This window comes from Lipotes vexillifer, unplaced genomic scaffold (genome assembly GCF_000442215.2).
Source record: "Lipotes vexillifer unplaced genomic scaffold, Lipotes_vexillifer_v1.1 scaffold1049, whole genome shotgun sequence".
Taxonomy (NCBI): domain Eukaryota; kingdom Metazoa; phylum Chordata; class Mammalia; order Artiodactyla; family Lipotidae; genus Lipotes; species Lipotes vexillifer.
The window spans coordinates 1,604,797-1,617,312 of record NW_006799027.1 but is presented as its reverse complement, the minus strand read 5'-3'; the positions used below and the strand labels follow the sequence as shown (position 1 = coordinate 1,617,312).

Here is a 12,516-nt window from a genome sequence, read left to right as displayed (position 1 = left end):
CGCTCCGGCCTCTCCGGCCGCGGTCACTGAGGGGCGTGGGCCGGCCCGCGGCGGCGGCGGCGGCGGCATGAAAGTGACCGTGTGCTTCGGGAGGACCCGGGTGGTCGTGCCGTGCGGGGACGGCCACATGAAAGTTTTCAGCCTCATCCAGCAAGCGGTGACCCGCTACCGGAAGGCCATCGCCAAGGTGAGGGGCCGGGGTCGCAGGCGGGGGCTGGCGGCCCGGGGGGCGGAGGAGGGGCGGAGGAGCGGGAGGAGGGAAGGCGCCGGGATCAATATGGCGCTTCCTGGAAGGGGAGGAGGAGGCGGAGGCGGGGAAAGGGAGCGCGCGGCGGCCGGCCCGGCCTGCGCCCCCCGCTCTGGCTGCGGGCCGCAAACTTCCGCGCGCCCGGGCCCGGGGCCCCGGCTCCTTCTTCTCCCTCGGGTCCCGGCCGCCGGCGCCCCTAGCCTCCCGGGAGCTGAGCCCGAGCCGCGCCGGGGCGCGCGGAGCCGGGCCGGACGCCTGTTCCCGGCCGCGGGCTGCGGCCCCGGCTCCCCGCCCAGGCCCGCGGGCGGAGGCCGGGCGAGGGAACTTTCCTGGTGGAGCAGAGTTCGCTCCGCGCGCTGCGAGAGTGGCTGGCTGGCTTGTGCCTCTGGGCCCCCGCCGGGCTGTGGGAGCCCCTAGTGCGTGCCAGGCGGGGGTCCCGGGCGGATGAGGGCGCGGCGCGGGGACCGACCCGCTCCCACTGGCTCGCGATCGTCGCTTGAGCCTAGCACCTCGGTGACCGAGAGGCGCCGGAGCACGGCTCCTTGAAGGAGCACAGCCCCGAAATCGGTCACCGAATATCGAGTTTTCCTGCAGGCACGTCGTCGTTGACCTGTCTGCCACGAGCTCCATGTGTAGCCGGGGCCGCGCGCGGCCCGGGCCTGGAGTTGAGTAGCTTTCCCTTTTTCCCCGTGGAGTGATAACATTGTCTCCACTTCACTGCATTCCTGTACAATGTGTCAGAAGTGAAAAGGCATCTTGTTAAATTGTTTTATCGTCTGTGTCTGTTTGACAACAACCCACGCCTCCCAAGTTTCTCCCCAGCACCTGAGGATATTTCCTTTGCGGCAGAGTAACGTTTGGTGGAAAGCATGTTCACTTTCAGAATTTCCTTTTTGTCCCCGATCTTGGAGTGGTTTGCGTCCTGTGGGTTTGGGGGGGTCGCAGGTGAGAGGGACGGTGGCTTTGGCAAGCCTGCTTGAGTGTAGACAGGGTGCTGGGGTGGCATTCTCCAAAGTCTCAGAAATTAAGAGGGGAAAAATACTTTTTACACTGTTGTTATTAGTATAGAGAAAAATAGCATAAATTTGGCCTTTTAAAGATAATCTTGGGAACGTTTAAGAACCTGACACAATGATGGAAGATGTTGACTTTACTTAACGGCTCTAAAATGTTCTTTACAGTTGGTTGAACTCATTGAAAATCAAATAAAATTAGTGGAAATTGGGCACCTGTTTATCTTGAACCACTGTCAAGGGGGAAAACTCCTCTAAACCCATGTTTAGCATTTTAAAGCACTGTTTATGAATGACAGTTTGTGATCTAAATGTTCTATATCAATAAGTCAGGTTGCATATGTACTCAGGAAACCAACAAAATAAATCATGCAAGGAAAGAGAAATACAGTAATATATACTCTGCAGTGTGTCCAGGTTCCTGAGTAGGGAGGGGTAATCGACATATCTTTGCTTACATGCTTAATTTAAAATTTACATGCTTAAAATTAGTCATTTACATGCTTAAACATTTACATGCTTAAAATTAGTCATATTTCATTATGCACATGATGCCTGTTGGTCGAACAGCTTGTTTGGGAGATACAAATGTAGTTGTTTGAGTCATTTGTATGTTCCACAGAAATTCTTAAGCGTTTGCCATGTCCAAGGCATTGTTCTGGGTGCTGGACACCTGCGGGACCCACTGGCTGCTTGTGGAAATTGGACTATGAGAGTCTAGGAAAGGGGCTCCACAGTCCTCCAAGTGAGGGTGGCCAGCCTTTGGACTGGCCAGCCTTTGGACTTCGTGGTGCAGTGGGGAGAAGACAGGCCTCTGGGGTGTCTTCTAGTTGGAGTTGAGAGGTATCGCTGAGAGATTTGGACTTTGTTTTTAGGTATCAGTGGTGGTGGTTTCACAGTGACTGGGGAGCAGGAAAGGAAGCGCAAGTTTTTGCGGCGTGCCTGGGAAGGCACCCCAAGAGGAGCACAACAGCTGAGTTGTGAAGGGTAGGCATGAGATTGATTACTTTTTCTGGTGGAGAAGGAAGGAAGCAAGGGTGATTCTCAGAGAGTGATGGTATTGTTGGAGTTGGAGATGAATGACTCAGAGATGATTCAGGGGTTTCCAAAATTATTTAAGTTCTCTTTAAGTGCAACTCACAGATCAGCAGGTAAGTTTTAAAATGGGCTTTGTGGTCTACAAAGTTCACTCATTGGATCACAAGACTGTTGACTCTCAACTGTGGCAAGAGCTGGAGTTTATTCCAGGTCCATTTGCATTTTTTCCTCCTAAATGATTAGGTAAATGGCTAAGATTAAACTTCAGTCACTCTTCCCATTTCTCCCACCCGGTTTAAAATGATTATGAAGCAAACACTTATTAACACTTGTTTTACCTTTTATTCTCTTATCTCTTCCTTACCCCTTACTGTTGAATAGAACAAGATAAATTTTGTATGAAGAATTGGATAACTGGGTAGCTGTAGAGTGGTGTTTGGTTGCTAGGTGACATGTGCCATGATGAACTCCCATCTGGTGGGGAAAAATGGGGGAAGATCATGTTTATGGCTTTGTATAAAAACCAGATAAGGTGAAAAAAAAAAAAAAGAAAGAAAAAGAAAAGAGAAAGGAAAGAGAAAGAAAGATCCCAAACCACAAGACTTTCTCTGCAGAGAGCATTTTGTGGTGTGATGGGGCTAAGTTTTTGGCATTATACTTGAGCTGTTTTCAGGTTAAGCAAATCAGTTTCTCTGGGCAGTGGAGTGGCATGACTTAATATCAGAAATGTCCTCAATAAGCAGGTATTTGAAGGCTTACACTTATTCATAGCATTTTTTTTTTTTCTCCAGTGAAAAAATAGTTTTCTGTTTATGATCACTGATGGGTGAAAATGCTTTGGCTGTTCTCCATCCAGCCATCCTCATCCAGACCGTCTCTAAGGAGGGTGCTCTGGGAGACACTGAGGACCGTGTTACATGGACTTTCTGTGTATGTGACCCTTCTTCTCCTACCTGTAGCCTGACTCATCCGTGATCCCCAGTGGACACAGGGTGCAGAGCACCAACTGCCGGGACTCTGTAGTGTGGTGACTTGGCTTCTCAGGGCTTTGCCGGAACCTTCTTAATTCTGAGTGGATTGGGGCTGGCTCTGACATTTCCCATTTTTCCTTCTGTGCATCCCAGCTCTGGTTAGGAGAAAGATAAAATCTCCATGCTTTTTTTTTTTTTAATTGTTAATTTGTTGAAGGGCTACTGTATGCAAAATGTCATGCTCTATGAAGAAATGTAAGGCTAAATTCTTGCACTGCAGAAGAATGTAATCTGGGAGACAGGTGAATATATTAAACTATAAATAACAGTAGGCAATGGCATTAATTAGCAACAGGGTGGTACATACAGATAGTAGTTGCTTCTGGATTTCAGAGATGGGAGTGGTCATTATGGCCTGGGGGGTTTGCCTCGGGCTTAGTAAGTGGGAAGGCTGGCCTGGATTTAGGACAGTGCTTCCTAACTGGTTAGTGGGGTGACCTCCAGAAGCACCTGCCTGGCCCAGGTGGCCCAGTCTGTAGGGCTTCGGTAGGGTCCAGCCGTGTGAGTCTGGAGAGTTGCTGCCATTCTGAGAGGTGGGAGAGAGGCGTTGCAGGTGAGCATCAGGGCTAGTTTGGCTCCTGTGCTGCCTTTCCTATCGGTTGGTGGGGCAGGACCAAGCTGAGGAGGACTGGGGACGCTGGGGCAAGACACTGTAACTTCCTGCAGTCTGATGGTCCCTGATGGAGGACTGGGGTGTTTGGGCAGGACGAGTGTTCCTCTGGGAGGATCACCAGGATTGCATTCATCCACAGAAACACTGCTGATTGCTGAGTAGTGGAGGGAAGACGGGCTAAAGGCAGAAGTGAGGGTGGGGGGCGGCTGGAGCCTCTTAGCTGAGAGGCAGCTATGCCGCCCATAGACCTCTTCTGGCAGGGGGAGCTTTGGATTGGGTTTGGAGACCTAGCTGTTTTCACCATTGAACCTTGGGCACACCAACCCTACAGAGCCTCATTTCCTCCCCTCTAAAACGGGTTACTCCCTGGCAGGGTTCCCGGGAGTACCGAGGGGATGGTGAATGGGAAGCTCCTCAGCACTGCCTCTGGATCCCTAATGGGTTTTACTGGGTGGATGGTTTTACTGCCTGTGAGGCTTTTCCCAAGCAGTCAGCTCTTCCTGTTTTGGGTTTTCCTCTTTGCTTAAGAAGAAAGTGTGTAATTTAATTAAAGAATAGGTAGAAATGGTAATATTTGCCTAAGCAGCGCCACAATCAGAGGAGCAGATTTGTGTGTGTGTGTGTGTGTGTGTGTGTGTGTGTGTGTGTGTGTGTGTGTGTATGAGGCAGGGAACGTAAAAGTTGTGGATATTGGCTTTACCCTAGGTTGCTTTCTGGGCCTGTGGTTTTGGGGTCACTGCTTCTGTCCCTTGAGCATGGAAGAGTTATGTGAGAGTTATTTAATAGCAATTTGTTGTTATTAAAAAAAATAACAAATTTTTGGGCAGTAACTTTTGAAAATATGCTTTCCTTTCTTTTGGGGGGAGGAGGACTGTTGATTACTAAAATCGTGTAAATCTTGGTTTTTATGACAAATCTTGTGGGTGGTGTGAGATTTCTCGTGAACAGATGGATGACTGCATGTTGTTACACATTCACGAGCTTATTGAAACTTTTAGGAAAATAGATTGTTGCAGAATTTGAATGACCATATTTTTGAATAGTGAAAGGAAATAAATCTTATTATTTCATTAACATCTTCCCATCTTCCCTTTCAGAAAGGAAAAAATAAACAAACATGTCTGAAAGGCTGATCTTTCTAAAATGCAACTCTCCGTGTACTCTTCTGCTTAAGGGCCTCGACACCCGCTTTCCCCAGAGGCCAAGTTCTGCCGCCTCAGCAGGGCCTGTCCCTTGCAGGACCCCTCTTGCCTCCAGCCTCTCCCTCCCCTGACCCTCTACCCCACCCCTACCCACTTGGCCTTGCTTGCACTTTCCTGCCTTTGCTCTGGCATTTTCTGTTTCTCCCACCTGGACCATTTGCTCACTTCCTGTCTACTCATCTCTGGAACCTCAGCTCAGTTCAGGCTGGCCCTGCATCCCAAGGTGGCCTGAGGTTCTCCCTGCTGGGCACTTGCCTCAGGAGCTTCCTGCACTGACCTGGAGGAACGTGCCTTGCTGTGCCTTGGTGTGTTTGTTTCAGAACAGAACTGTGCCCCTTCTCCAGGTGAGGTGCTTGAAGGTGATGGCCCTGCCTCGGTCTTACCTGTATGGCTAGTATCTGCCACGTAGTCATCTTACAAGTTGAGTAGATATGAAGTTGAGAACGAATACATGGCACGTATTCTCACACAAAAGGTGCACTTTTGCTTCGGAGACTGTGTAATTTTAAGGACTTTAAGGTTTGGTATGTTTGGCATATTAGCACAAAGAGATTGTAATTGAAACTCAGATTTAGTGTGATTTTGGAGTATCTGAAACTTATTCTTTTGTGTCGGCTGTTTTCAGGGAGTTTGGTCCCTTTTTCAGACTGAGCAGAGCGATGGTCCTGGGGTTTGCATTGGGCCCGGTTCAAGGCAGGTGGCCAGGGCAGTGCGGGAATCTGGCCCCGAAACACACCTATGCTGGGTCTGGCGCTTCTAAAACTGTCAGTTGGGATCTGTGGGTAAGTTCCAGGAGTAAACAGAAATGTTTAGGATCTGGGATTCACAGGGAGAGTCTGGCGATGGGAGGTGCTTCTTGGCTCACGGTGAACGCTGGTGAATTGGGTGCGGAGGTGAGATTCAAAGCCCCATGTGCACAGAACTTCCACCTGTCCTTTGAGGCTTGTACCTCCCTGTAGAGTTGGATGCAGGTGGGTGATGGCAAACACTTGAAAGATGAACAGAGCCTTCTGCATTTTCTCAAAGATGGAAAGAAATATGTACAATTGGTCCAGGAAGTTGCTTTCCACAAGTAGAGGTGCTTTTCCACTGGCTGGAGGTGGGTGGCTAGGCCCACACAGGGGGCTTTCCTCCTGCTTGGCCACTCACGCAGCAGTCCTAGCTGCCACCAAGGTCAATGGCAGTAGAGCAGGGGCTCAGGAAATTTATACATTTTACCAATTTTTGGTATCTTTTCTGTTTTACATGGAAAATAGAAAAATCTTTATGAAAAGAAATGCAGAGTTCTGTGAACATAGTAGAAAGGTGATTATTTTTTGTCTTTTAGTCATTATTTCATCCTGTTGAAAATTTTTTTCCATTTGGAAGGATTATGTAAAAATGCCTTTCCTTCATGGCTCTGTGTCTGACCTGCCATCTTTATGTGGTTCTTGTCATTAAATATTACTTTTGTTTATTCTTTTTTCCTCCATCAGCTCATATTGGAACTTAGAAATAAAATTTCCAGCTTCATTCCAAGTGACTTGAAACGTGAATTATTTAATATTTTTCTCTCAGAAATAGCTCATGCACACACGAGAAATGAAAACACGTCTACACAAAAAACATGTACATGAATGTTCATGGCAACATTATTCATGACAGCCAAAAAACAGAACAAGCCAAGTGTTCAACTGAACAAAATGTGGTATATCCATACATCAGAATATTATTAAGCCGTAAAAATGAAGTTAGGATACATGCCTCGCTGTAGATGCACCTTGCAAACATTATTCTATGTGAAGGAAGCCAGTCATAAAGACCCACATGTTGTATGAGTCCATATATACGAAATGACCAAAGTAGGCAAATCTATAGATATAGAAAGTAGAGTAGTGGTTGCCAGGGCTTGGGGGTTGAGGGTAATGGTGAGTGACTCTTTATGGGGATGGGGTTGGTCTTTGGGGTGATGAAAATGTTCTAAATTTAGATAGTGGTAATGGTTGTATGCCTCTGTGAATATACTAAACATCATTGAATTGTACACTTTAAATGGGTGAATTTTATGGAATACTATTATGTCTCAGTAAAGATGTTAAAAAAATAGACTACATAAGCCACTATGAACAAAGCTCCATTTTTATGTATTTTATAGTTCTGAGAGTCCCATAAAACATGGGACTTTTCTGTGTTTTTCTGTGTCAGAGATGCTCAAAAACCTCAAATGAAGACTGGCTCTTTTTAGGAGTTTTCCATACAATGTGTGAACCTGCTTTCTCAAGCCTGCCTACTCTATCCTGGTGCTGTCTGCTAAGCCCCCGACTGCTGAGGCTCCGAGTCCCCTGGTCCCCCCTTTAAAGGCTTCACCAACTAACCGTTCACCTGTTCTGCCTTGTTCTCCCTCAGCCAGAGATTCCTTCCTCCCCAGCTCACCAGCTGCCCTGGCAGTTGATTCAGATGCCCTAAGATGTCCATCGTGGAAGAGCTTCTCCAGTTTTTGGTTTGGGACAGTAGTTTTGAGCTTTGGCAAATCTCACAAGCTCTGTGAGCGCCAGTTTTCCCATCTTCATCTTCTCATATTCAGAAGTTCTGGGCTGGGCTCTGATGTCTGTTTCCCGGTGACAGCCACCCTGAGTCTGCGTGGTTGGTTGTCTGCCTGTGGGACCATGAGGCATGAGTGGTGTGCAGTGGATTTTCAGAGGCTCAGACAGGGTAGATCTCTACTCCATCCACCCTCCCTGCGAGAATGTTTTGCTTCCCTTACTTTGAAATGATGGGCTTGGCCCCCAGGTCAAACATATACTGTTTGAAAGTTAGTATGTATTTCGCCTGGACTGTCCCTAAGAATTCCTTACTGTCCCAAGATAAGTATCTTTTAAAATAAAACTACATGGTCAGAGGTAACTTAATAAGACTATTCATTTTGTGAAGCGAAACTAAATGTATGCTTCTGCATGGTTCTAAATGGTTGGTATATGTGTACGTATATACGCACATATATATTTATGAACTTGGTATTTATATGGTGGTATAAATTTAAGTGGTTTTAGAGATGACAGGTCAATATTATTCCCACTTTTAATGTTCTTTAATATACAGAAACATAAGACTTAATTTTTCGGAACCCAGATTTATTTTTTTCTGGTGTGTAGTTTTTCTTGTTATTGTATTACATCCCTGTATGATAGGGTTTCTGTTTCTGAAAAGGCCTCTTTGAAATATTCTACAATAAAAATCAATGTTTCCTTCTCAATGTTTATTTCAGAAAACAAGTCACTGTATATCAAAAACCTAAAATTGCTGAATACTGAAAATATGTGGTATTAACAGATGAAAAACACAAAAAAGAGAGTGCCATTTCTGTGTAAGTGGTTGATATGAGAATGGGTTTTTTTGTTCTAGTTCTTTTAAGTATACAGTAAAAACTGGGGAAGTTTTTTCATGTCCGTGTTTTAATTTTTTTCTAAATCTAATATTGAATCCAGAATTAAAAAGCCATTTCCCAGTGACCACACAAAGGCATTTAAGATGTGTCATTTGTAATTCTGAAATCCAGTGTGCAAAGTCATATGTGAATAATAGTTAGCCAGGTTCCTGCCCAGCAGGGTTATACTCTAACCTGAGATTCTCTCATCCCAGCCAGCAGCACCTGCAGAAGGAGGTGGAATGTGTAGGATATTGGTTCCTGGTGTACCACCGCACAGGATATGACTAATCACAAATCCATGAAAGTTGAGTGTAGGATTTGGAATCTTTACCACTTTGTTAGAGATCTGGAAAAAACCTTTCAGACAAATCAAGAGGATCTCTAAGTGAAAGTGCCTCATTTGGATTGATAACTCTTTAGACAACTGCATCTGGAAGATGGTGGCATTTCAGCATTTGTCCTGCCTGAGGAATATGAAATGAGTCATATTTTCAATTATGAAGGCACATACTATCAGGGATATCTTTTTCAAGGAAACCTGGAAAGCTGATAAAACCCTGAACTTTTTATGGTGGAGTCAGTTTTATCTTTTGTATTTTATGACCCACCTGTTAAAAACACAGATGTTTGCAAAAACACAATTAGCTGGAAGTGGAAAGTTTGGTGGTGGGTGTTTTTTCCCTCCTAGGAGGCAGGCACATCAGTGTGACACACTCTGGGCCAGGATTCAGAAGAGCAGATTGCATCATTTGTGTGTCTGAGAGCGAGAACGGCAACTTCTGTAAGCCCAGGATCCTTGGCTTCTAATACCATGTGCTTCATGGGATTGTTGTGAGGGTATGAAGAGAGAATGTAAAAAAGCAGTGTAGGAAGTAAAACGGAGTAAATGTGAACTGTACTGTTCTTTCGTTTTTGCTAAGAACGGTTGCCAGTGACTAAGGCTCACTTGAGTAAATGCTTCTAAATTGTTTCTTCTCATCCTCCTTAGAATTGCTCTAGATGTGGGAAATTGAATGTTTGGTAAAAAAAGTTCTCCCTTAAAAAAGTCTCGAAAACTTTCTTCTGCAGTTTGAGGAATAAAATCCCAGTGACATTGATTTAGATGCTCCAAAGATGTCCATAGTGGAAGAGCTTTTCTAGTTTTTGGTTTTGGCCACAGTAGTTTTGAACTTTGGCAAGTCCCACGAGCTCTGTGAGCCTTAATTTTCTCATCTGTAATTTGGGAATGTTTTCTTTTGTTGGCAGTAATGAAGATCAAGGGATTTAATGTAGATAATCCCCTTGCCATATTATAGACTCTTAGTCAATTTTAGATCTTTTTCTTTGTCTCAAGTTTTACACGTAGATTAGGCACACTTTTAATGGCTAATTCATAAAGTCAACTTGATTTTTATTTGATGTATGATACCAGTTGTCATTTTTCAAGATTTGTTAAAGAGTTACTACTTCATAAAAGTACTATAGAAATTCCAGTTTTAGTATTTACTAATAAATCAGTTGGAAATAGGGAAAAAGAATGTTCTGATAACCCAGTAGTTAAAGCTGATTCTTTCACAGATCAAGAAGTGTGTTTGTCTTTCTTAACTGTTTTGCTTTTTCTACTACTAGCCCTTGTTATTTTCTAAAATAATTGTGGCTGCCATACTGCTAGATGAATGGAGATTATAGAAGATTTCTTTGCTGTATTTACAATATTTTAAAAGGCATTGGTTACACATTTTTCCATTAAAAAATGTTTTGAAACTTGGAAAGAGTAAAACTAGAAATTGTAAATACTATTGATATTTATAAAATGTACAGATGTTTTAAAGACCTTTAGCTTTTAATTACTAGTAGTAGTTCTGAGAATACCCTGGAGCTCAAAGAGATAATCTAAGTTATAAAATAAAATGGGAAAGTCGACATTTTTTTAAAATTTAATTTTATTTATTTTTTTATACAGCAGGTTCTTATTAGTTATCCATTTTATACATATTAGTGTATATATGTGAATCCCAATCTCCCAATTCATCACACCACCACCTGAAAGCTGACATTTTTTGACCCCTCTAATCCTTTATGATATAGGCCTCTATCATTCACGTGCCCACTTCTTTGGATAACAGAGATAAATGAATAACACTTCTTTACTCCTCTAGATCATTAAGATGGTGATTCTGGGCAGCTACATCAGCAGTCAGTGAGCACAGAGCATCTTTTGCTTGGGTAGGTAGTTGTAAGGGTTGGCAGATTGATGCGACTTGTAATACCTTAGTTCAGCTAAAGGCACCCAGTGCCAGTCACCTGAAGACTTCACCCAAGAAGAATTGACCTATTTGTCATCCTGAACCCAGGAGTGGTATCTGGGAGGCTTGCTCTGGGTGTGGCCGTACTACACTGTCAGTCTAGCCAAGTCATCACAACTCAGCTGGCCTTGTGCTCAAGGGGACCACCTCTTCTCATATACCTCTTCCCCACCACAATATTGAGAGTCGTCTTCTGCTCTTTGAGGACTTTAAACCTCTCATTAATTAAAGAAATGCTTCCTCCCTCTCTGCATATGTTCTTAGGGGAGTTGCTAGGTAGTGATTAAAACCATAAAGCTTATCTAGTTGTGCAACATCCATATTTTGACTTTGATCCCTTCCCGTATTTGTTTGTAAACACCGTGTCATGTGAGTGCATTTGAAATCCAAAGCTTTTGTTTCAAATACAGGACATGAAAAAGAGATACAGCAGCATGGGAGATTGGAATTTATACATATCTTTTCCATTCACAATTTCCTGTGTTTTTGTGCTTCGTAATGAAAGTGATGAAAGGTGCTTTCAAAACCTTTCCAGAATATCCCAGCATTTTATAACAAAACTGTAGAGAGGTAACTCTGGGAGAGTTCCCCCCCCCCCCAGCTTTATTGAAGTATTATTGACAAATAAAATTGTAGCATATTTAAAGCGTATACCATGATTTGATACATGTGTACGTTGTGCAGACTTTCTCCGCCATCCAGTTAACTAACACATCCATCACCTCGCATATTTCTTTTTTTATGCTTGCTGAGAACGTTTAAGTTTTACTCTTTTACCTGGGAGAGTTTTAGACAGATCTGCTTTGATAGGTGGTTGGCGTGGGATTTTAATCGAAAGCAGAGGAGTTTTTGGTCCTCGGCTGTTTTTCCACCTACGAGGAGGGAGGCTGCTTCCTCTATAGATTCAGGGGAGTAGTATTTTCAGGTCAGTCTTTGCTTTTGGTGTCAATAAGCTTTTTAGGTCAGGATGGATGATCGAAAGCTCTTGCACAAGAGGTGCTGTATCAAGGGCATTACTTATTTGCCTATCAGGTTGGAGAGCTGCTGAGAAAGTACCTTTAACAGTGATCCCCATCACGTCTTCTCAGTCCTAATTCACTGAGGAGTTTCTGACAGGTAGGAGGGGAACCAGGACACAATGGTATCGGGAAATAGAAGCAGTGATACCCTTATTATCAAGAGTCATGGTTAGCGCTTTGGGACATTTTGTGCATCAGGCCCTAATTGCTGGGCTTGTGCTCCCAGTGTATTCCTTAATCCCTTGGAGTGGTAGTGATGCAACTCTGAGTTTACGGGTGAGGACACTTGGGCTAAAATGGATTAAGAAAGTGGCAAAAAATTGTACATCTGATGTGACCCCTCTGGCTGGAGAGTCTGGGCTGTCCCAGAAGAAAGAGTAAACAGCGCCCATCAGAGAAGACAGGTTGTTTTCTGACCTGGGTTTCCTTGAGTGGCTCATGTGCTTAAGTAAGAAGTGCTCCTTCAGGATGACGGAGTCGTTGGGTCAAGGAGGCTCCTGTGTGCTTGGCGAGATGTCGAAGTCCCTTGCTGCTCAGGTGTGGTCTGTGGACCAGCAATGGCTTTGCTTGGAAGCTTGTTAGAAGAGAATCATGGATCCCATCCCAGACTCTCTCAGAATCTGCATTTTGGCCAGATCCCCAGATGGTTCCAGAGCAGTTGC

At 44.5% G+C, this 12,516-nt stretch overlaps 1 protein-coding gene across 12 annotated transcripts in view; it reads left to right on the top strand.

Moving 5' to 3' along the window:
* The first annotated feature begins 10 nt into the window (after positions 1-10).
* The window catches only part of PARD3 (par-3 family cell polarity regulator), a 652,430-nt gene continuing 639,924 nt past the window's right edge, over positions 11-12,516 (top strand). For 11 of the 12 annotated variants that reach the window (XM_007471333.1, XM_007471331.1, XM_007471329.1 and 8 more), the window contains exon 1: positions 11-187. In XM_007471333.1, the coding sequence (XP_007471395.1) occupies positions 68-187 (120 nt within the window). In that variant the 5' untranslated portion in view covers positions 11-67. The remainder of the gene's footprint in view (positions 188-12,516) is intronic. The other variant, XM_007471335.1, reaches the window with a different exon arrangement.